The following is a 23,785-nucleotide window of genomic DNA, read 5'->3' as shown; positions in this document are numbered from 1 at the left end:
GTTTGAAGCGCCTCCCGTCTTTCCACTCACCTTCAACTTCCAAGTCTTCAAAAAGTCTTCTAATTAGGCATAGCTTAGTAACTACGTTTTCTTGTTGAGGTTTTGTGTTTTTTTTGCGGTGGTACAGTGGTGTGTACAATGATGTACAAATGATTGTTCAAATGTGTCTAATCCAGTTTACCTGATTATATTTTACGGTTTTATACATAGTTGTTACAGTATATTGTACAGATTTTAGGCATACTACCTATCCCAAATATTGGTTAAGAGAGACTGAATCTTACTTTTTAAATTCAAATGTTGTAACATCTTAAGACATTTTTAAGGTTTTAAAGGGATAGTTCACCCAAAAATACAATTCTGTCATAATTTAGTTTCAAAAGAAGATCTTTTGAGAAATGTCTCTGGTTTTGTGTTTATGCAATGGAAGTCAGAGGGGTCCAATTTTGTTCAGTTACCAACATCCTTCAAAATATCTTCTTTGGTGTTCTGCAGAAGTATGAAAGTGACATAAGGCGGATTAAATGATGAAAACACATTTTTTAAGTGTACTGTCACTTTAAGAGTCACAAAATTACCTGTTCACCCAAGCCCCTGCATACATGGACAAACGTCTATTTTGATTTCTGCCCCTCTTAAACTTTAAGTATGTATGTTTCTGTACATGTCTGAGAAACAACTTGTCGTATTATCCTGTGAAACATAACACAATGCAGTTCAAACCTCAGACGTTTAGAAACTGCTGCTTGCAACTACTAATGCAATCAGCCTGAATGACATCCCAGCAATCAGCATCTGAGATGCTTTGACACACTGGTTGTTACTGGACGGTTTGTTCCCCATGTTTACTGCGGTCTGCTGCACGCAACAATGTTTATTCTCCTCATTTAGATCTGTTCGGCTGGTAGCAGACAGAGCTGCTTTTATTTATTTAACGCCTGCAGAAGCTTGCGAAGAAGATCTGACTTGTTTTTGTGTGCGTCTTAAGACTGAGGTCTCATAGCAATGCTGTTGTGGACTCGATTTGTTAAATGGAACCGTGTAGTATGTGCATATATGCATGTTATGGACAGATATACAGTTATCAAACTAATAAGAAACAGAGATTTCCGTGACCCAAGCGCACTGGTGTTTGTTTCTCAAAACATCGTTTCACATCATTTCGCTCTCTCACTTTCTTGTTTAGAATCTGGTTTGTCTTTGAGCTCAGCCGCACAATAAACGAATCTCGTCCACCACGTCCTCGTCTCTTGGACATTCGGTTATTACGTTGGTTTGTTTAATATTAATGTCTAATTAACCCTGATTTTTACCAGCCGTCCCTGGAGTCGCTCAACAAGTAAAGGGATAATGAATTATTAATGACTTCTTTTCCACTTCATTTTCCTTGTCATTGTTGTCTTTACAGAACACAGTCTGTCGTTCCTTCACATTAACTTTGTGAACTTGGAACGTAGTCAAGGTACCCTCGTCCCACTATAGCAAATGTCGTTAGCACCCTGGTGTAAACGCTAAGATTCACGATTTTAGTTTGGTCGTTTTGCGTTTTTATTAATAAACCTTGTCGTCTGCACAAAAATATAAATGGGCTTGTTTTGCCCTCCTCAGCACTTTTGAGATGAGACAGTTTTGTCTGTTTCAGTCACTATTCACAATTATATATGACAATTCTTTATGACTACACGTTTTACTACTTTACGTAAATCGTAAACTACTGAAATCAGCTAAGGAATGTTAAGGTTTATGTGCTTTGGATTTATATGAAATCATATGATTCAGAGAAAAATATGGTACGTTGACTTCTATATGTTTAACGTAGCGACTGTTTACGAAACCGATTAATCCGGTATATACACTCACCTAAAGGATTATTAGGAACACCTGTTCAATTTCTCATTAATGCAATTATGGTGGTGGTGTAATGGTGTGGGGGATGTTTTCTTGCCACACTTTAGGCCCCTTAGTGCCAATTGGGCATCGTTTAAATGCCACGGCCTACCTGAGCATTGTTTCTGACCATGTCCATCCCTTTATGACCACCATGTACCCATCCTCTGATAGTTCTTCCAGCAGGATAATGCACCATGTCACAAAGCTCGAATCATTTCAAATTGGTTTCTTGAACATGACAATGAGTTCACTGCACTAAAATGGCCCCCAAAGTCACCAGATCCCAACCCAATAGAGCATCTTTGGGATTTGGTGGAACGGGAGCTTCGTGCATCCCACAAATCTCCATCAACTGCAAGATGCTATCCTATCAATATGGGCCCACAACTCTAAAGAATGCTTTCAGCACCTTGTTGAATCAATGCCACGTAGAATTAAGGCAGTTCTGAAGGCGAAAGGGGGTCAAACACAGTATTAGTATGGTGTTCCTAATAATTCTTTAGGTGAGTGTATGTACACAAAAAAAAAGTTAAAATCTGTAATTTTAAATTTTGCCGTTATTTAAAAAAATATGTGAAAAATTTGTTAAAAACAGTAAAATTACAGTTTTTTACATTATACGTGGACAATTTGTAACAAAAGAAATAGCATGTCGATGCTGTTAGCTAGTTAGCGTTCACATTTGTTCTAGTCTCCGTCAAAGTAAATAGGGTATCACCCCAAGTGTCCATTTAGTCAGTCCTCCCTCATGTCCGTGTGAACTACACATTTAACTTGTTCTTCAAAACTCATCTTCCCCAAGTTTCCTCCAAGTGTCTGCCAACGGCTGATAGTTTCAGCTCAGGCCGAGAGCTAAGAATAGTTGCAGTTGCTTTTGGCATCTGTATGTAATCCATTCAGCATTGCCAGGAGACCGCGGGACTGCACTTGAACCTCTGGGATTCGAAAGTGCTGAGGAGGTGAGCCGAACAGAGGTACAATGGGTTGGTTTGTCGCCAAGGGATGTCGCCTTCTTTACTCCGAGGCACGATGGCAAAGGAATGTACGGCTGGTCCTCGTTCACCGGGGAAAGGATCTTGGGAGACTTGTGTGCCTTGTTATGATGTGTAATCACAGACGATGTGTGAGAACTGATGTATTTTAAGGCCTGCTTGTTTTCTTAGTTTCTGGAGTCTGTGTTGTATAATGCATTAAAGGCTGAGTTGACAGAACTGCGGAGCTTAGTGGATTTGTTCCACGCGGCTGCAGTGAGAGACTGAAACACCTCTGTACAGCAATTCGTTTCATCCCACTTCAGTTTTGTGAAGGTTTGTTGACACACACAGAGACGTTTCTAACTAAATCTGTGTAGGTGACTTGACTTATGGTATAAAGCAATGTCAATATTGTCTTGCAATGATTGTTTTGTTTCACACGTGTGTGTGAAGTGTAATTGTAGATTAATTGTTTGAGCATTGCGTTATCATTGCATAAGCCCAAAGGTCATGGGTTTTAAATAAATTTTACACAGCATTTTTATTTAAATAAATTATATTTTATTAATTCATTTTATAAATAATTTTCATTAAAATAAAAAACATAATTATATATTAAATAAATATTATTTTATCTATTATGAGGCTACATGGAGTATATAAAAATAATTGTATTTAATATTTAATTGGATTATAAATATGAACCAAACCAAATTCCCCATTTTATAGTTTTGTTTATATTTGTATTACTCTTTACAATTTCAACATGAAATCAAAATGGGTACTGTTAACTTAAAGACGTTGCTGGTCTTATAAGAAAAACTGTTCTTTATTGCACAGAATTCCAAAGAAAGTCATTGCAGTTATTTGTCTCAAAATAAAATAACTTGCTGTGCCTCTGAAACAACTTTTCTTTTCCGATGATGTCATCAAGTCCTCTCGTTTATCAACCACCTGCCATGAGCGAATACTAGTTTTCACAATTCCAACATTTTTTTTCTTGAATAAACTGTTTTACTGAAATACAAAAAAAAAGGAGGAACACCATTGTGTGTTGACTTTTGAAGCGAGAAAGTCCATATTATTTCTTATCTACCCATTAAACAGAATGAATAATTGTGTGTGTGTTTGCCCTCAGGTGGGAAGTTGTGGTGGGCAGATGATAGTGTGGCTCAGCTGGGGACTGTGAACAAGAGAGACGGAAGAAACCTGTCAGTCCTTCGGAACAAGACCACAGGAGTCGTTCACATCAAAGTCTATGACAAAGACAGTCAAAAAGGTAAACGAAAACATTTCCCAGCGTGTTATGTCTGGAATAAAACATAGACTCAACAATTAATAACTAATGACCTGTTTTCCTTTTCACAACACACAAACAAATCTGATAAACACCCTTTGAACAGTAGATTTCCATCTTAATATATTGAGACTTATGATTTATTAACATTTTCCAGGCCTGTAAAGCACAATTTAAAATACCCATTTTCGTTCTTTAAATCTGCCCATGAGCATGATAACGCTGACGAACTCCAATGTCTGTTAGAGTTTTTCAGATGAATGCCTATAGGTCCAACAAGATAAGAGCCGATACTTGGCACGGATTCATTTCTGCAAAGTGAGCCTACAAACGACTCGGACAAAGTGCGTTTTACTTCTCCTTTGCCTAAACACCGTCAAAGCTTTCCTCTATCTATGAATTATGGTGAAAGCAGTCATACCAATGACAGTTCTATTAGCGTAGGAGTGCTTGATCCTCTAAATGCTCTATTAGGATTAAAAACATGGCAATTAGGGGCTTTTTAAGGTAAATCTTTTTGCTTCCTCCTCGAATCTTCTCATACCAATTAGCTCCCTCATTTATCTCTTTGACACGGACCTCATGGGAGAGCGGGCCCGTCTCATTACGCCACTTCAAATGAGCTAACTGGGGTGTCCGAGGAACAAAGTCAAAGCAGATGTTTTTTCTTATCTCCGTTTCTACGAGATGTTCTTCGAATGACTATACGTGTGTGTGTTTACGCGGTCTTGTCCTCTGTTTAGGTCGAAATCCATGCTTGCAGAAGAACGGTGGCTGTTCCCAGCTCTGTCTGCCCACCTCTGAAAATACCCGCACGTGTTCTTGTACAATGGGGTACAACCTTCAGACGGACCGGTCCACTTGTGAAGGTATGAAGAACGTCCCAATTAGCCGTTATACTTTATGTGCCTTTTCAAGAAAGGTTTCAAGGCGGATTGTGTTATTTTGGTTGATGTTTTGACAGGTGTTCAGTCCTTCCTGATGTATTCGGTGAATGAAGGAATTAGAGGACTGTCTCTTGACCCCAGCGATAACGCGGAAGTTTTGATGCCAGTTACGGGAACTACTTTTGCTGTGGGTCTGGATTATCATGCTGGTATGCTTTTTTGTTTTTAGTATTTTTTTAAGTAAGTTGTATATTTAAAAATAATATAAGTATTATTTATGCAACGAGGAATTAATCTGTTAGACATGATAATAGGTACTCAGTTAGCTGACACATCCTGCTCTCATTTTCTCACAAAATGTGTGAAGTGTGAACACAATCAGGTACCAAAATGGTATTTTGTCACATATTAAATAAATAAGCTTTAATCAGCCATAAAAATGAGACAACATGAAAAACTAAGTCATTTTAAATTAAAATAATTCATTTTATTTTCCGTTCACAATAAATGTTTGAGATAAAAGTATAGTGAAATGTTCCAATCATTCACAACGTGAACTTTGAAACCATGCGGTTTTTAACGTCCACAACGTGTTTGTCCATATACCGTCTCTTGACGTGAGCATAATACAGAAAACGTTCATTTGCAAGGATGCTGCTCCCGGTAATTCGGGCAGATTTATATAGTACAGTAATTGGACAGCTGTCTCACCGGCGAGACAGAAATGTCAGTCTTTGCATCGGCAGCAGGCAATCTGCAGCTCTGCATTTGCATTATAGAGCAAATATTGGCGTTGCGTCACACGTCTATATATTTCATGACGCGGGTCAATATGGCGTCATGACAGATGGAAGATAATCGCAACAGATTAGCTGGACAGATGAGCCGAGGCCTCCTAATGAGAGACGCATGCATGCGAACAGAATACAATGTACTGGTATTGGGGTTCCTGTCGAAATGGGCATTTTTGGGTGGGCAAGGAGCCGGTGTTGCATGCCAGTGTGGCCGAATCAAAGCCACTTTTATGAAAAGCATTTTAAAGCGGACAAAAAGAGCCAGGAAAATGTGCCTCTATTGTTTTTGAGAAGAGATGGATTGTCTGGACAAAGTATGGATTGATTGAGAGCAAAGGGGCAAAACCATTTCGACTAGTCGAAGTTGGCAGATTGTAGAAGGTAAACCTTGGCACGTCCATGCAGCCCAAAAAAGTATTTTTTGGTTTGAATATGGATTGGCTATTACACTTTGTCTGCTGAAAGCAATGATCTCTAAAACACTAAAGAACAAGCTAAGCAATCTGTAAATTGTTGCCTCTCTATCGCCATCTATGTTTGAAATGCAAAAGTGCAGGTTACTTTACGTACTCACTCTAGCTTTACGTCTGTTCAAAACAATATGCCGAATTTCTGATCTTACAGGAAATGACACATTATATTGGACCGACATGGGCTCGAACAAAATCTCAAGATCCAGCCGAGATCAGACCTGTAGGGAGGACATCGTCAGTAGCGGTCTCGGACGCGTCGAAGGACTTGCTGTTGACTGGGTCGCAGGTGCCAACATTTCCATCTTTCTGTTGTTTTAGCATTTCTACACGTTCCCAAGTAGCCTTGATGCCTTCCGGCTCTTTCTTTCTCTGTCGACTCAGGGTCTTTGTTACTTTTAAAGGTAATATTTACTGGACGGACCATGGGTTGAATCTGATCGAGGTCGCCAGGCTGAACGGTATGTACCGTGCCGTGGTGATTTCCGGGGGACTCGATCAACCCAGAGCGATCGCTGTACATCCATTGAAAGGGTGCGTATCGGTTTCCCGTGTTTCTTCCCTGTATTACACTGAGGTTGTTCCATTTTCTCTAATGCTAAGCTTTACCCAAGTGTGGCGGTAGTCTTTAAACCAATGACCTATGATCATTGTGAGAACAGTTAGCGTCTGCAATTAGGACCTCTAAGCTTGTTAACTACAGATTTCACCTCCTTTACAAGAAGCTTTTTAATTTGCACTGTAATGTAATAAGAGAGGCTAGATTATGATCCTGACCTTCATAATGAGTTGACTTTTGAGGGCATCCTTTCTTCTGTAGAACACAAAAGAAGATATTTTGAAGAACGTTGGTAACCGAACAACATGGAACCCCGTTGACTCCCATTGTAAAGGACACATTTCTCGAAATATCTTCTCTTGTATTCCACAGATCAAAGAGTCATAAACAGGTTTTAATGACATGGGGGTGACTAAGTGATGACAGAATTGAATATCCCTTTAACTTATTTTCTTGGGTTGATGCAGGTTTCTCTTCTGGACCGATTTGGGACAAACTCCCACCATCTCCAGATCGCTTCTAGACGGCTCGAAAAAGTCTGTGCTTGTTAGCACCGGACTATCCCGACCCAGTAGTGTCTCCATAGACTATCAGGTTTGCTCCTTCTTTTCCCTTAAAAGTGCTGATCTCATTCATGTTTTTTTCGCTGCTTATCTAGCAGCACACGGTAAATCTTTAGTTCCTAATGTACCAGATAACAAAACTTGAAATCTGTCATCCATTTGCATTCCAGGAAAATAAATTATACTGGTGCGACTCGCGCAACGGCAAGATAGAAAGAATCAACCTCGAGGGGGATGAACAGCGAGAGATAGTGTTTGCGGCGAATGGTGCGGATCTGTTTTCCATAGCCGTCTTCGGAGCGTACCTCTTTTGGTCTGACAGGTAATTTATTTTTCTGTAATTTATAGATGGGCCCAAGAAACATATTCCGTCCAGTCTTACTGTACACGCAAGGTCACAAGTCTAGTGCCCCAGCTGTAGGGTGCGATACGGACAGGTTTTATTATTTAAAAATCTCTTGCGGTTCAATGTCATTGCAAGGTTGGCTTCCCTCACCTTCTGTCGGACCAGCTGTGTACTGTATTTTGATGAGTTCTTTGCTTTTAATTAGTTAGGGACCATTGATTAGCAGGTGTCAAGTTTTTCACTTCGTGCCCCGCCAGAGCTTACGCCAATGGATCCATCCGCCGCGTCTCCAAGAACGACGCCGTGGAAGCGGTGACGATACAGAGCGGCATGGGCCTCACTGTGAATGACGTGAAGGTCTTTAATCTGGATCGGGAGAAAGGTTGAGGTTTCACTTAATGACAGTTTTTTGTTCTTTTTCCAATTCATCAAATAAATATTCATCAGTTTAAGATATTAGTTACAAGACATGAATACTGCTTTCTGTCAATTACGATAAATATGAAAATAACTTTCATGTCTGTCAGGTGATAAAACTCTCCGAGACTCCATAAGGAGCCTGATCTCTTTGTTTTTTCCAACTCACCCAGGTACGAACCCCTGCGGAAGAGCTAACGGAGGATGCCATCAGCTTTGTTTTTATTTGGGGGACAATAGGAAGTCCTGCGCCTGCGCTCATGGATATCTCGCTCAGGATGGCCTGGGATGCAACAGGTACGAGGGCTACCTGCTGTACTCCGAGAGGACCGTTCTGAGAAGCATTCACCTGTCAAACGAAAATGACCTCAACTCGCCCGTTCGGGCGTATGAGAACCCTGCTTATTTTAAAAACGTCATAGCTCTGGCCTTTGATCACCATCAGAAAACACGAGGAACCAATCGGATTTTCTTCAGCGACGTGCATTTTGGGAATATACAAGTCATCAATGACGATTGGACGGGACGACGCATCATTGCTGAGAGTGAGTGTTTGTGTTTATTCAAGGATTTGTTTACAGTGTTTGAAAATGCAGCTGTTAAGTGTACCTCTTGTTTGTCAAAACAAACTTGATTTTCGTTTAACCAGACATAAACAAATCATTGGTTTGGCACATTTAAAATTGTATGCATAAATATTAACATTAACTGGTTTAGATTTTCTTTTCTTAATTATCAGCCATTTTAGCATTATTTAATTTAATTAATTATTTTATTTTATATTTTATTTTAAAGCCGTCTTTTTTGAGCAGCAGTTGTTGGCATTAAATTTCATTAAATATTATTTAATTTAGTTAACTTAAGTACATTTTATTTAATTTTAATGCCAACATTTTTGAGCAGCCTTTGTTGGCATTGAATCTCATTAAATATTATTTAGTTTAGTTTAGTTTTTTATTTTATCTTCAATTTTATTTATTTTATTTTAACTTCTTGTTTGTTGAAACCAGCATTTTAAACAATTTTTCCGAGTTCTTTCAACTACACATAACAAAGAAGTATTTGTTTGGGCACATTTATGAATTCCCACATAACTGTTTACATGAGCAATTTAAAATGTTTACTTAAATAGATTTTTTTCTTAAGTGTTGCCGTTTTACTAAGTTATTTATTTCTTTGATGTTTTGAGCCCCTTGCGCATCAATCTCTAACTGATACTTTCATAGCACGTATTTATTTATAAAGGAAGCCTAGCGATTGCTTTCTCGCAGTGCGGCTCACATTTGTAGAGGCATCACGGCCAATTAACTGTTGTAAAATGTAAATAAATTATCCATATAGAGTACAGCCAATTACTCCGATACAGAAGCGGCCCAGTTGCCGACATTAAAATTCATACCTCATGTGATTTATCAAGCCCTAACCTTGTCAACATTAACACACGTCTCATTTAATCAGTACTCCATTAACCTGCGGAGCTGTCAGTTCACAGCTGCTCTTCACATCTATAGTTTGCCGGAGAGGAATCGTGAAATTTTTTCAGAAGTGGCCACGGCGTGCGTTAGGATTGTCACGCCTGACCCCAGACTGATATAAGCTGTTTCCTCTGTCATGGATCTGTGCTGATGCGTGTTTGTTTGTCGTAGATGATAAGCGGGTTTTCATTGCTATTAACGTATTTGGGTGACAGGATATAAGGTATACGGCCTTTCCAATTCAAAGCTTCTGCCAGAACAGACTGTTGCTGACCTGCTTTTGTTTTACTCAGACCTCTAAAGCTTTCCACAGTTCGGATGATTAAAGCCTTTGGTTTTCTCACACTGTTAACGTCGCTCCCGTTTCTAAATCTTTTTTATTGATGAGAGCTCACTCTGTTCATTCACCGTGAACTTTCACTGAGGGAAGAATCGCACATCTCGCTTTTCATCCATACGCGTGTCAGAACCGTCGAACCTCCAACCTGACTCTCTCATCCTGGGTTTGGAAGCCTCAGGTTTACTACACTTTTCCTACTTTTGAGAAGAAATCACTACAGTTATGGAAGTTTTAAAGAGACAATCATTTACAAATTTTTTCTGCAACGCTCAAAAGGAATAATTTGATAATCGACTTATATCTGATCGCAATATCTGATAATATTGGGTGTGTTTGACTTCATGCAACGTTGTGCATAATATCTACAAAGGAGGCAAAAGTCCACTCAGGAACCAACAGCAATTACCTTTACATCATTTTAAGAAACAGGTAGATCATATAAATTTGTTTGTCTTTCAAACTGTCATTTTTGAATAATTTTTTATTACTGAACTTGGACGGATGTTTAAAGCTGTTGACAGTTATTAAAGATGTAAAACACTATTTCAGACAGGCAAATGACACCACACCGCGTCTTAATTATTAACTGCGAATACACTCCGCTTGTGTTAAAATCATGAAACGTGCAGCGTTCTGGTGATCTGACAGATTAATCCTTTTGGAATAATGTCCAAAACACTACAATTTTGTAGCAAAAAGCTACTGGTTCACAATAATATTTTAATGGAAACCATTCATTTCTGTGATGGTTTCTCTTGTTTTTATCAGCAGGGTTGTAACATTTATATAATCTGATCTCTTGAGATCAATCTGTCATATACAGGTAATTTTTGCTTCTTTATATATAGTTTTTATATCTAACATATTTTATACATTATCTTATCTATCGTCAATGTACAGTACAGGGTAGTTGCCAGTATGGTGGGGCGCCAGTTATTAAAATGGGTTTACAGGGGGGCGCGACCATGAAAAGGATGAGAACCACTGTGCTACGGGAATATGAGTGTATTTTCGTTGTTTAATTATTATACATATTTAATAGCTTTAGTGCACTTTGATTGGCTGTTGCGATGTAAATAATCCTACAAATGTATTTTATGCTGTTAGGACAATCTGATTTATTTTATGTGTTTATTTTAAGATGGTAGGACTATCTGACAGGGAATTTAGGATTGTAAATTCATCCTAACTGTTTATTTTGTCGATGTGGTTAAGATTATATACATTTTTTCCCTGCGGTAGGAGAATCTGACAGGGAAGAACAATTCGAACACCGGTACACGCCCCCAAACGTGAGGTTGTGCTTTGCCGACGCAGCTCGTCTTTCTCTGGGGTTATCTATGCCGCGCAACTGGCAGAAAACAGCAACACGTTCAACTGACCCAACAAACAGCGTTTCCAAAATTCTGTCACTGTTTATGACTGCTTGGGCATATGAACATTAATGGACATGCTATGATAATGTTTTAACCGTATTTTCCATTTTTATCAAACACTGTCTGAAATGTGTCTTTTTTAATCCACATCGGGAGATTTGCGATATACGATAACATCATCACATCGCCCAGTCTTCGTGTGGGGTCATATGGAGGTGAATAGATCTTGACTCTAAGGAATTTTTTTTTGAGGACTTTTTAAAGTGAACTGTCTCTTTAAATGTGCATTCTCTGATCTGTATTTTCTTTCCGAAGCTAGATTTTCCCATGTAGGGGTTTCTGCTTGCTTTCTGATGAGATCCAATCTCTATATTCTTATCAAAAAGTTCTTACTGGATCAAAAGATATATCGATATATCGACAACATGTCAGGCATTTTTGTGGTCTGCCATATTCTCAATCGATTCTGAAACACTCAGGGGCCTGTAAACATGAAAATAGCAAAAATACTCACGCACAGTGTCCGCCGACTTTTTTTGAGACGCATTAATATGCTGCGAAGGACGAAAAAAACCCCACTTCTGAGATTAAAGTATAATTAGGCATTAAAAAGGCAGATGTCTCTATTATGAATTATGAGACGACCATTGTAATTCAGCACGCACCTCAATTGAATCAGCTGGAGAATGTGAGAGAATTAAAAGGTTTTTGCCAAATCAGACTTCACAGAGACGACGGACCCTTGAAGGGTTCTACTCATGCAAGGAAAATCAATTGCGGGTTAGAGGTGAACGAGAGTTACTGAGAGAGTGCAGAGAGAGAGAGAGACCGTCAGAAGGAAGTTAGACAGACAGCGAGCACTGAACTATGCCAGGAATGTTCGAAATCACATGATCAACCTTGAGGCCTTGAGAGAGAGCGAGAGAGAGAGAGATGTGATGGGGTTTTCTCCACAGGGAGAGATCTGTCTTTGTTAGTGAAAGGAAAATGTGACGGATGCCATACAGGGGCTGATGGGATGACACACGCGATATATAGGACAGGAGCCGTTTCCATGGCAACGTGGATGCCTCATTTCCATCACCTTCATCATCTACTCACAAACCTTTGTGACTTTCTTTCTTCTGCAGACCACAAAAGAAGATATTTTCGAAGAATGTTGGTTACCAATCAACATCGGCTCCACTTGCACGGACACAACATGGAGACGTTTCTCAAAATATCTTCTTTTGTGTTCGACAGAAGAGAGAGTGATGTTCTGAATGACATGAGGGTGAATAAGGAATGACAGAACTTTTAATTCAGGGTAATAATGAGTAAATACATGTGAAACAAAGAAGGATTGGTGTCTTATATTAAATATTTCTTGATCTTGCACATAGAAATCGTATTTGTTTAGAAATCTTGATGCGTATCTCATAATGATCAACGTAAACTGTGTCTGCTGCTTCGTCTCTAAAACTCATTAGAGGAAATAGATTGTCAACAACTCCCGCGGTCTCCGACGCGAACTATGTGAAAATCTCGGAGTTTTGATTGAATGCGTTTGTGTCTTGGCAAATGTGAGCACAGTTTGAGCACTTTCGGATTTTTGCGAAACTCAACAGGAGATGCATGAGATTACAAGGGTCTATTCTCTAGAGATTAAAGCCGGTTGTGGTATTGTCCTTTCTCGGCGCAGTCGGAGTCCAGCTTCACGCTTGTTAAGTGTCCTGCTTTATGCAAGTAATCCGGCGTATCTCGCGTGCCCTGTTCTTCTCCAGACGCATTATCTGTCAGGTTGTACAATGATAAAATATGTGACCTATGTGAATTGTGAAACACTTTTTAGTGCGCTTTTAAAGATGCTGTGAAATAAACAAGTTTTGTAATATATATATATATATATATATATATATATATATATATATATGGAGTAGCGACGCACCGATGTATCGGCCACTGATATTAATCGGCCGATATTGGAGTAATTTAACACCATCGGCATATCCGCAACAGCGTGAGAAAGGCCGAAACGATGGTTTATGAATCAACTGCATGGAGGCAATGAGTTGCATGTCTAAAAAATCCAACATTGTTCTCTGAGCAAAATAATTAAATGGCAAATGCACAGACTTTATTTAAGTTTATTACATAAATGTTCACTGTTAAGTCAAATATGAGTTAAAGTTGTAAATAAAATAAATATTGGATAGCAAAAATCAACGTTGAAGATTGGCATGATGTCTTATTGTATTTTTATCTAATCTTAAATGTTAAATGGATCATAAAGTACTATGGAATCGGACGATAGTTGTTTGTTATAAACCGGTATCAGTATCGGCCTAGAAATCGGTGCATCCCTAATATGGAGAATGCAACTTTGACATCAAAGAGACCATGAATCCATGGTTTTCTCTCTCCTTAAAACTTCTAAGAAAAAGTTGGAAACAACAAGGTTGCATATAGCCAATGTGCGGAATGATTGTTAACTAAACTTCTGTGGTGAGGTGGTCAATTTTTTTTATTGTTAACTATTATTATATTATCGATAAATTCACTCTACATTTATTGATATCTTTAAACTTCAATTTTTACTTCATATAACTGCATGATGCATCTAGATCCATAGGACGATGCCGGTTACAATGTAGGAAATCTTTTCTGTACCGTGTGCAGAGTTTTAAAAAGATGTAAAAAATGATGTCGATTGGGCATTGACGTGTTATTCCACAACACAGCTTGACCATTCTTGAAGTCCACCTCGTTTCAACCATCGCTCCGGGTTTTCTGTTTTCTCAGTAATTTGTTTAAGAAACCTGTGAGGGTTGTCACCTGTTTTGTGTCTAGCATTATGTGTCCTTTAACACTCGATATAAATGTTGGAATGTTTGACATCGTTACTTGAAACTTTGCATGCTCCCATTAAATCTTTGTACTGTGCTTCAAGTCTACTGTTCTGATGTTTTGGTCTCTGTCTGTACATGCTCAAGAACGTTAAGTGCTCTACTTGATGTGCACTTGTAGTCTCCTACATTTTCATTCTGCGTATGTATGACGTCCATAAGACTGTAGTGTGGCGTTGTTACCAAAAATAAGCCCTTATTTTTCAAGACCTTTGACGTTGACTCTTCCTCTGTAGATGTTGGTTCTGTGGAGGGGTTGGCATACCACCGAGCTTGGGACGTGCTTTACTGGACGAGCTCCACCACAGCCTCCATCACACGTCACACCGTCGACCAGACCAGACCCAACCCCTTAAACAGAGACACGGTGGTCTCTCTGTCTGAAGAAGACCATCCGCATGTTCTAACTTTGGATGAGTGTCAGAGGTAAGAGTGCATGGTGAACATCTTGAAGAAAAATGCAAGCCAGACGCTGTCTGGAGACATTAAACCTAAATGTAATATTTTAAGATCGATTCTCTTGGTATTTCCTCATGTTGTAGTTGTTAATTCGCCCCATGTTCATTTCTTTTTTATCCGACTGCTTGTGCAATTCAATTTCAACTTTGTTCAACGACATTCTTGAGCCCTTATGATTCCGAACACAAGAACAACTTAATCCCATATCGCAGTCAAATGTGTTTGTTAGAATAAAAAACACAATTATTCTCAAAATATCTAGTTTCTTTTTTTCTCTCCTCCAAATGAGCCCTGATGAAATTTTTACTGTGGTGGCAATAAAGTGATCTTTCCAAAAGATCAATTGTAGGAGGGGTCCTCTAATTATTGCGGTGTAATTAGACGGCAGACCACATACAGCGTATTAATTTTACATCAGTGAGTTGCGTGCATGCTTAATAAAGATTTAGATTTCAAAACAGGGTGACCTGTGTTACAGAGATGCAAGGCAAACATGATTTATGCCTCTTGATCTCTATAAGTTATTTTGTTTCATCTTTAAACTAGATAAAATTAATTAAGTGGTACTTTTATCAATTCATTTTTATTTTTAATATTTAATTGATTTCGCCTTTTACTGAACTTCTTATTTTCATGTTGTCAAACACACGCAATTTTATTTTTTAACGTCAATCATGAGTCATTTTATATTTTCTAATTAGCATGTTTTACATGAACATTAAACTACTATAAATTTTGTGCTATTTTTTATTTTTATTTTTTATTGATTTAAGTTTTTACATACTTTGACTCCATACAATTTAATAACCGATAAGTTAATGTGTTTAGAAACCGGTATATACAAAAATCATCATTCATAATTTAAATTTCTTGTAATTGTGTCATTTCAGACTTGTGTAACTTTCTTTCTTCTGCAGAACATAAACAACGACATTTCTCGAAATCTTTTCTTTTGTCTTACACAGAAGAAAGTGTCACATGACTGATATGAGGGTGAATAAATTCTGACACAATTTTTATTGTTGGGTCAACTATTCCTTTAAGACCTTCAAGATGGCATGAGGCATTACAAAACAAATTTTATTACTTATCAAATGTTCATTTTTGGGTTAACTATGGCTTTAATGTCTACTTTAATGGTATTCAACAGTCATCCTAGTTGTCAATCGTCTTTTCATCATATCATGTTTTCTCTGAAAGGAATATTTTAACCGTTTGAGCATTAGCAAGGCCGTAGTGGTGTTAGCCTGTTAGAGCGTTAGCGCGCCTGGTAGCGGCTGCTGCTGTTGTCAGCACGTTGCCCCACAGATCCCAGAGGTGCCAGAGATCACGACTAAGACTTAGCAGTCTTCACACGCTAAGCTAGCACAGTTGTCTAGCACACAAGGACGCCAAGGAATAGCCTTTTTCCGCTAGATTAACCGGAAGTGTTGTTGGGCTGAAGCCTGTTTGATTATAATTGCAAATGAAAACCTTTTTAATGAGGATAGTAAACATTGAATGTGAACTTTGATATAGATAACAACTTTTATCAGACGGCAACAGTGCTACCTTGAAAATTAAATGTGGCATTAAAAAATCACCTGTCTGAAATTTTACGAGTGATCGAGTGAACTGTACTGTGCAGTTCTACCAGTGTTTTATATTTGGACACTCATGTTGATATTTTAAAATGTGTACTGTCATTGTGTTTACAAATGTTTTTTATTTTAAACTTAAACATTTTCACATTTGTCTTTGTTGTGTATAAAGAATAAACTGTAACATTACCATAAGGTCGCATTTGTCAACAACGGATTAGCTAACATAAAGAATTCAGTTTTTCAACATTTAATATTTATTGATAATGTTAAATAATGCCAATAACTTATATTAACAGATACAATTTTTTATTTTTTTTGTTACGTAACTCATTGACTTCAAAACCAGAAGATGGTTTCTAGTTAGCTTTTAATCTTTATTGTTAACATTTTAAGAATACTTGGAAACCATGCTAAAACAATTTCTACCCCTCAGCCTGATGTTTTGGACTAACTGGAACGAACAGAGGCCGAGCATCATGAGGTCGACGCTATCGGGCCGGAACGTCCGAGTCGTCGTCAGCACAGACGTCATCACCCCTAATGGACTCAGCATCGACCACAAAGCCGAAACGCTCTACTTTTCCGACGGCAGCCTCGGGCACATCGAGAGGTGTGATTACGACGGCTCGCACAGATACGTGAGTATACAGAGGCTTCGTGAAGAGTTTTTCTTTTAAAATGCATGTGGCTGGATGTGGGTGCATTAAGTGTATCTAGAGAGTAGGACCAGGTTAAGACAACGAGCTTCGGCCTTTGGACAGCTTCTCTGTTTTGCTTTAAAAGAAAACACAATGAAGTTCGATTTGTGTTTCTTTTAAAGAATCGAGAGTGAAATTGATTCATGGCTATTGCTGAGATTTGATCTGACTTGGTGCTAAAGAAAACAAGTAAATTAAAGACCTTGAGATCACTAAACAAGCATTGACTTTTTACTCATCGATCTTAGTCCTATTTTACAAATTCGACTTTAGGAGACAATAGCTCCTATGCATCATATGTGGTAAGTCATCATCGCGTTTGGGACCCTGTCAAACGCTTCAGTCAAGGGTCTAGAACTAGCAAGTCCCCAACAGCCAGCAATACCACGGTGTGTAAAATGACTCCGTCTGCCCGTCAGGCTATTATAAGGTGAAAATTGAGCTGGGCAAACAAAGGAACGTTTATTTTCTCGCGCGTGAGACACAAACCGAGTATTGAGAAAAGGAGTCCTGATGGACCACTCTGTGGGAGCCAGTACCATCTCGCTCTGCAGGAGATAGATCCATACTGTGGCCTTTTCAGTCTTATTCAATGGATAACAGTGTTCAGGAAACCTTGTAGCTTATGTACGTGGAACTGGGCAACGGATTCAAGCACCCTGATTTTAAAATAAATCAATGCTGATAGGATTTCGCCTCGTGAAACTTTTTAAAGGCGACATCAAATTTTTCTTGTTTATGGTGTGCCTTAAATGAACATTTGTTAAGACCGATATTGGGAAGTGCAATATACATTAACTTTTTATTATTTATTTATTTATCAGTATTGTTTGGTTAATAATAATAATTATTGTTATTTTTGTTGTATTTTTTTATTTTGTTTTTATTCTTTTTACCTTATTACGTTTATAGTTTTCTGGGTGAGAGAGTTCTAGAAGGGTTTGAATTGAGACACACACAACAATCTCTTGTTTTCCCACTTCTATCATTGTGTTGTCTCTTTAAATACCTATAAAACGATTAAAATTGAAAAATGAACTTTGTTTTATTCACTTTACTTTCCAAGGTGAACAGAAATTCTTGAGGTTTCTGTATGCTAATGCATCTCATATGATAATTTTCCGATTTTCTAAGTAAAAGCTTTATTTCCCTCTAAACAGTAAATGAAATGCATAAGTTAAAAGTGTTGTGAATGATTTTTGTTGTTTTTATATATATATACATGTGCAAAAGCATAATATTGTTGTCAATAAACTTCAATCAAATTAAGATATGAGCAAAAAAACGTATAGAGCTCTATCAGCACCTATCCTAGCTTACATTTACTCTCTTTCACATAACATTGACTCACTCTCCATCCCATTTTACACAGGTAGACATTTTACATCCTTCGCCTTTAAGAAAGGATAGAAAAGGGTAGAGAAGTCCAACATAATCACCACTCTGAAGCTATTTTACACACAAGCTTGTATTCGAAGCAGAGATGTCGTGTTTTCCGTCCAGCGATTCTTACTATAATGCTAAAAAGTTTCGATCTTTGGACAGCACGGAGAGGTTTTCACCTGCCAAGACGACAGCTCTCATATCAGAACGTCGTGCAGATGCTCTTAATTCTCATTCCCCGACTTGGCTCAATGCTCAGAGACGTGTGCGCGCGAACAGCGATGGCACGCTTGGGAATAAAGACGGCAGGAATGGAAGAGGGCGAGAACACACGCTTGACATGTTGTCATTGCGGATTAAAGCGCGAGTCTCGCTATCCGCGCGTCGGGCTGCCTATTATTACGAAAAGACTCTGACATTCATGCATACGGCCTTCAGAGACATCTGTGTGTGGGGGGTTCGTGAAAAGCAGCTAATATCAGACTTTTAAACAGATGTGAGTGGAGCACGAAGCCTTCCAAAAAAATGGCAAAAAAGTTCAGTGCTTTCTGTTTGTCTGTCTGTTTATCTCTCTACATGTCAATCAGTCTGTCTGTCTCCATCTGTCTGTTTATGTTTCTGTTTGTCTTTCCGTCTGTCTCTATCCGTCTATCTTTCTGACAGTTTTTGTACCTATCTGTCCGTCTGTCTTTCTGTCTATTTCTGTAAATAGAGTCTCTCTATGTCTATCTATCTACCTCACTATCTATCTATCTGTCTGTCTGTCTGTCTGTCTGTCTGTCTGTCTGTCTGTCTGTCTATCTATCATCTATCTATCTATCTATCTATCTATCTATCTATCTATCTATCATCTATCTATCTATCATCGTCTGTCTGTCTGTCTGTCTGTCTGTCGGTCGGTCTGTCTGTCTGTCTGTCTGTCTGTCGGTCTGTCGGTCTGTCGGTCGGTCGGTCGGTCGGTCGGTCGGTCTGTCGGTCTGTCTATCTCCATTAGTCTGTCTGTCCTTCTGTCTCTCTATCTTTCTTTCTGTCTGTCTTTCTCTATCCCTCTGTCTCTTTAACTATCTGTTTATCTATCTCTCTGTCTGTGTATTTTTTTGTCTTTCTGTCAATTATTCTTTCTGTATACCTGTCTGTCTGTCATTCCCCAGTTGTCTGTCTGTCTATCTCTCTATCTTTATATATCTCTACCTTTCTGTCTGTCTGTCTCCCTAACTGCCTGTCTATCTTTCTGTCATCTCTCTGTCTTTCTATCTTTATGCATATCTCTCTACCTGTCCGTCTGTCTGTCTGTATTTCTTTCTCCATTTGTCTGTCTTTCTTTCTCTCTGTCTATCTGTCTGTCTGTCTTACTGTCTGTCTGTTGTCTGTTACCTGCCTCTCTCTTTGTACATCTCTCTACCCATCTCTCTTTCTGTCACCGTCTATCTTTCTGTCTGTCTTTCTGTGTGTCTCTCTATCTACCTTACTGTATATCTCTTTACCCATATGTCTCTATGTCTTTCTATATATCAATCTATCCTTCTGTCTGTTTTCCTATCTTTCGGTCTGTATATCTGTCTGTCAGTCTGTCTGTCTTATCTATCTTTCTGTCTAACTCTCAGTCTGTCTGTCTATTTGATGTGGCAGAGCCACGCTTTGGTCATCCGTGTCCTGCCGTTCTGGTGCCGAGCTCTTTTTTCCAGAGATGTGTGTGGGAAGATTAATATTCAGTTGAGGCATTTATTGCCTTAAATCTCTCTCTCTCTCTCTCTCTCTCTCTCTCTCTCTCTCGCTCTTTCTCTCTCTCTCTCTCTCTCTCTCTCTCTCTCTCTCTCCTCTCTATTTGTCTTCCTGACTTTCCATTTCTCTATTTTTTCTTTCCATCTCTCTTCCTCATTGTCGTTCACCTGTCTTTTCCCTTTCTCAATTTTTCTCTGCCATGCTGTTGCATTGCCATTCATCGTTTGTTTTCAGGATCTAAAATGAACTTTTTGGCAATGGCTGGTGCGTGGATAAAATTGAACGGCTGCAAATATTTCTTGCTGGCCACGAAATTGCATTTCAAATTATTTTTCATAAGAAATAAATACATATTTGCCTCTATGACAACAGTATTGTGTAGCTCTGTGGTTGACAATTGGATTTGCCGTAGAAACCAAATTTTACAGTAGACATCAAGCCAGTAAACCCTTTGATCAGACAAATCTATCTATTTCTATGTCAACAGAATCTGAAATAGTTATGGTTTTAATATTTATTATTCTTTCCAAGTAATATTTATTCACAGTTGGCCTGTCAAGTGTTCATCTTTAACCTCGTTTATTCCCTCTGTCAAGTCAGTTTTCCTGATTGACAGTAATCATTTCATTTTCAAATTCCCTTCAACTTCAATTCTCCTGACAACTTGAGCCACAGGAAAAACAAATCCTCTCTCTTCACCGCTCACCTTCCTCCCTGAAGGCATGCGTGATGTATCCCACCGTCTGTTATGGCAGGAATTCCATTTACACTCACCACAGATCCAGGTTAATCATTTATAATGTCGGGGATAATGGAGGAGGGCCGTCTTTCTGATGTCATGGTGGTTTTTCCCCTCCGGCTCCGGACGGAGTCGTGTATCTGCGTGAATTATACAGGCGCTCGGTGTGGTTTATTTTGGTCTGGGCACCTTCGTAGTAAAACGTACGCAATGAATTTATTGATGGAACTGTCCTGTATGTGCAAGATATAGATTTTGCTGGAAGGTTTGTTTTATTTATTCGCTGTGCTTGGAAACAAGGACATATTGGGCGATTTTAATGAGAGAGAATATGAGGATCTATAAATATAATTAAATTTGATAACACATAAATTCCTAAATGTATTACCCGAGATATTTCATACAACTTAAACCAAGATGAAACTTTCTCTTGAATGTTGCTTCTCAATTTTGTAGGTGATTTTGAAATCCGGCGCCGGGACGTTTTTCGGCTTGGCAGTTCACGGAGACTTCATCTTCTGGTCCGACTGGGTGCGACGGGCTGTAGTTCGCTCAGATAAGTTAACCGGAGCTAATGTGAAAGTTCTCCGTGCGGACATTCCTCATCAACCAATGGGAATCGTCGCTGTTTCCAATGACACCAACAGCTGTACGTAATTGTTTTCCTTTGTTATGTTCCCATCATAAATGGATGTTATGCAAACTGTTTTAACGCTGAACCCAAACTAAGTGTTTGCAGACGGACGCTGGTCGAAGGGTTTTGACAACAAACCTTTTTAAGTGTCTTTTCTAGAATCCACATCTGCTCAAATGAAAGACAAACATTTTAAAACAAAAGCTCTCAAAACAAGCAGATAAAAGAGATTTTTTGTCTTGCAATGGATAGCTTTGTGCTGTTTGTGTTAGTCACTCTGTTTGTTTTATTCACACGACGTGCCTGAGATCCTTATTCGGAGATGACAGGGAACACAGATGGAAAGTCAGATGTTGGATGCTGGATGCGTCAGAAGTCACCGGGGTCCTTAAAATTTGATGGGCACAGAGCGAAGATAGAAGAAAACCAACATGTTCCAACGTGGCAATTGTGTTATCTACTGTTTCACTCTGTGATATGGGCAAAAATTTACTTGCATCATGATGTATGGCTCAACAATGTCAGATGGGACTGCACTATTTTCATAAATATATTCTGCTGCAGTCTTATAAACTATCATAAACTTATGTTTCAAAAATCTGTGTTTTGCAACCAGTCTTGAATCTCAAGTGGTTTGCAATGAAAGTGTCCAATGGCATTGGCTTGTTGCAATAGTGTGTGTCACCAGTGATACACAATGTCCACCCTAATACCGATTACATCACTTGTCCACAGCAGCCCATCGTCATTTTGAATTTGAAGACCAAACTACAGTTGCACGTCTGAGCGCGACTGCTGCATTCAGCATTAGAGGAACAAGTGTCGCAGCAAAGATCAGCAGCAGGAGTTTGATTTTATTCATCGTGTGAGAAAAATGAAGTACTGACGACAAGATGATGGCGTAGGCTTTTCTGTCAAAGAACATGTACTAGAATATGAGCACTGTCATCAAGAGCTGGCTACGTTTTAATTTTCTTGTTCTAATTTTAAAAAGCTGGTGCTTTGACATTTATTTAACATAAAAAAAAAACAATTACCTTTCCCGAATTGCTGCCAATTCAGAACTGAAAGATAAATTGCCATGCCCGCATCTTTGACCACCCCACAGCAACCCCCCGTTTTCATCTTTACACGTCTATTAACCGGTGGGAAAATTTCATCACCGCGCATCCCTATGTGCCATATATGAAGCCAATTGCATTCGTTTTGTAAAATCTCTGGGGGGCATCAAGAACCAAACCCAGCCGGATCTGTTTACATCAGTGTATCGCAAAGCAAGGTGACTTGTTTATGCTTCAAATTCAAGATTTTTTTTGTCTCCAGGTAATGGCGTGTTTGTACGGAAAAACAGATTTTGAGTGCCTCAGGCGTAAATCATTTATGCAACGAATCCAGGTTGACAAGTTCGGCTACACTATTAAATTTATAGAAAGTGACATATTTATAGTATCATTTATTTATTTCACTCCTAGTGCTGCTGTTCTGGCTTCTGAACAGACGTTTCTTTGTGTGCACTTTCAGTCTCAATGATTCAAATGAGTCTAATGGAAGCAGCTTAGATGTTTGGCATGCGGAAGCGTGAATGGTGCCGGTTTCATCCTGGATGAGATTTGGACCTTGGTGACCACACTCCTTCATATCTCTATTGCACAGATGAGGCCATCACGGGAATTTGTTCATACGGGGATGTGAAATTCTCGAACACGGCTCAGCTGGTAGAGCTTGATGCTGGTGACGCCAAGTACATGAGTTCAATACTTTTTAGGGAACTCGATACGTCCCCTCATGTTAAAACTGCCATTGTTTGTAAATGTCGCTAAACAAAAAGAGTTACCATTACCGTTAAGACCGAGGTAACCATCTGCAATGGCATTTGTTCAAACCTACAAACAATCAAACGTTCCTTAATAAATTTCAACAAGAAACAGCCGTTAAAGAGTTCATGCTATTTAAAGCTTCATCTAATAATAAGCGAAACACTCCCAGGACTGAAGCCCTGTGTCGCTATGGTGAAAGATGCTGGCCCGCTGCACTCATCTGAATCTCAGCCATTTGTGCAGGGAATATATTCAGCCCGGGGCTATGGAGTATGCCAGAAGTGTGTGAGGAGATAGGGCAGTGTGGTTCAGAGACCCTAACGCCTCGCCAACATGTGTGCCAAACACAGTTCAAACTCACACCCACTGAGAAGACCGAACCTCTGACTGCCAATGCAGGAATGCCCTTCAAGCAGTCTGCATGCGTGTGTGTGCCTTATTCAGCATCACTTAAAAGATCTATTTGAAACGTTAAGA

The 23,785-nt window shown here is 39.0% G+C and overlaps 1 protein-coding gene across 4 annotated transcripts in view; it reads left to right on the top strand.

Moving 5' to 3' along the window:
- lrp1ba (low density lipoprotein receptor-related protein 1Ba) overlaps positions 1 to 23,785 on the top strand; it is a 177,097-nt gene that overhangs the window by 94,216 nt on the left and 59,096 nt on the right. For all 4 annotated transcript variants that reach the window (XR_008907642.1, XM_056758246.1, XM_056758245.1 and 1 more), the window contains 12 exons: positions 4,003 to 4,143; positions 4,905 to 5,030; positions 5,126 to 5,257; positions 6,467 to 6,601; positions 6,717 to 6,846; positions 7,339 to 7,465; positions 7,605 to 7,756; positions 8,038 to 8,162; positions 8,371 to 8,742; positions 14,510 to 14,699; positions 16,749 to 16,953; positions 21,314 to 21,506. Coding sequence is in view for 3 of the 4 variants with exons in the window: in XM_056758246.1 (XP_056614224.1) it covers positions 4,003 to 4,143; positions 4,905 to 5,030; positions 5,126 to 5,257; positions 6,467 to 6,601; positions 6,717 to 6,846; positions 7,339 to 7,465; positions 7,605 to 7,756; positions 8,038 to 8,162; positions 8,371 to 8,742; positions 14,510 to 14,699; positions 16,749 to 16,953; positions 21,314 to 21,506 (2,028 nt within the window). In the remaining variant the exon portion in view is untranslated. The remainder of the gene's footprint in view (positions 1 to 4,002; positions 4,144 to 4,904; positions 5,031 to 5,125; positions 5,258 to 6,466; positions 6,602 to 6,716; positions 6,847 to 7,338; positions 7,466 to 7,604; positions 7,757 to 8,037; positions 8,163 to 8,370; positions 8,743 to 14,509; positions 14,700 to 16,748; positions 16,954 to 21,313; positions 21,507 to 23,785) is intronic.

The sequence above is a fragment of the Triplophysa dalaica genome, chromosome 10 (assembly GCF_015846415.1).
Source record: "Triplophysa dalaica isolate WHDGS20190420 chromosome 10, ASM1584641v1, whole genome shotgun sequence".
NCBI lineage: Eukaryota > Metazoa > Chordata > Actinopteri > Cypriniformes > Nemacheilidae > Triplophysa > Triplophysa dalaica.
This window is presented reverse-complemented; position numbering and strand designations above follow the sequence as displayed.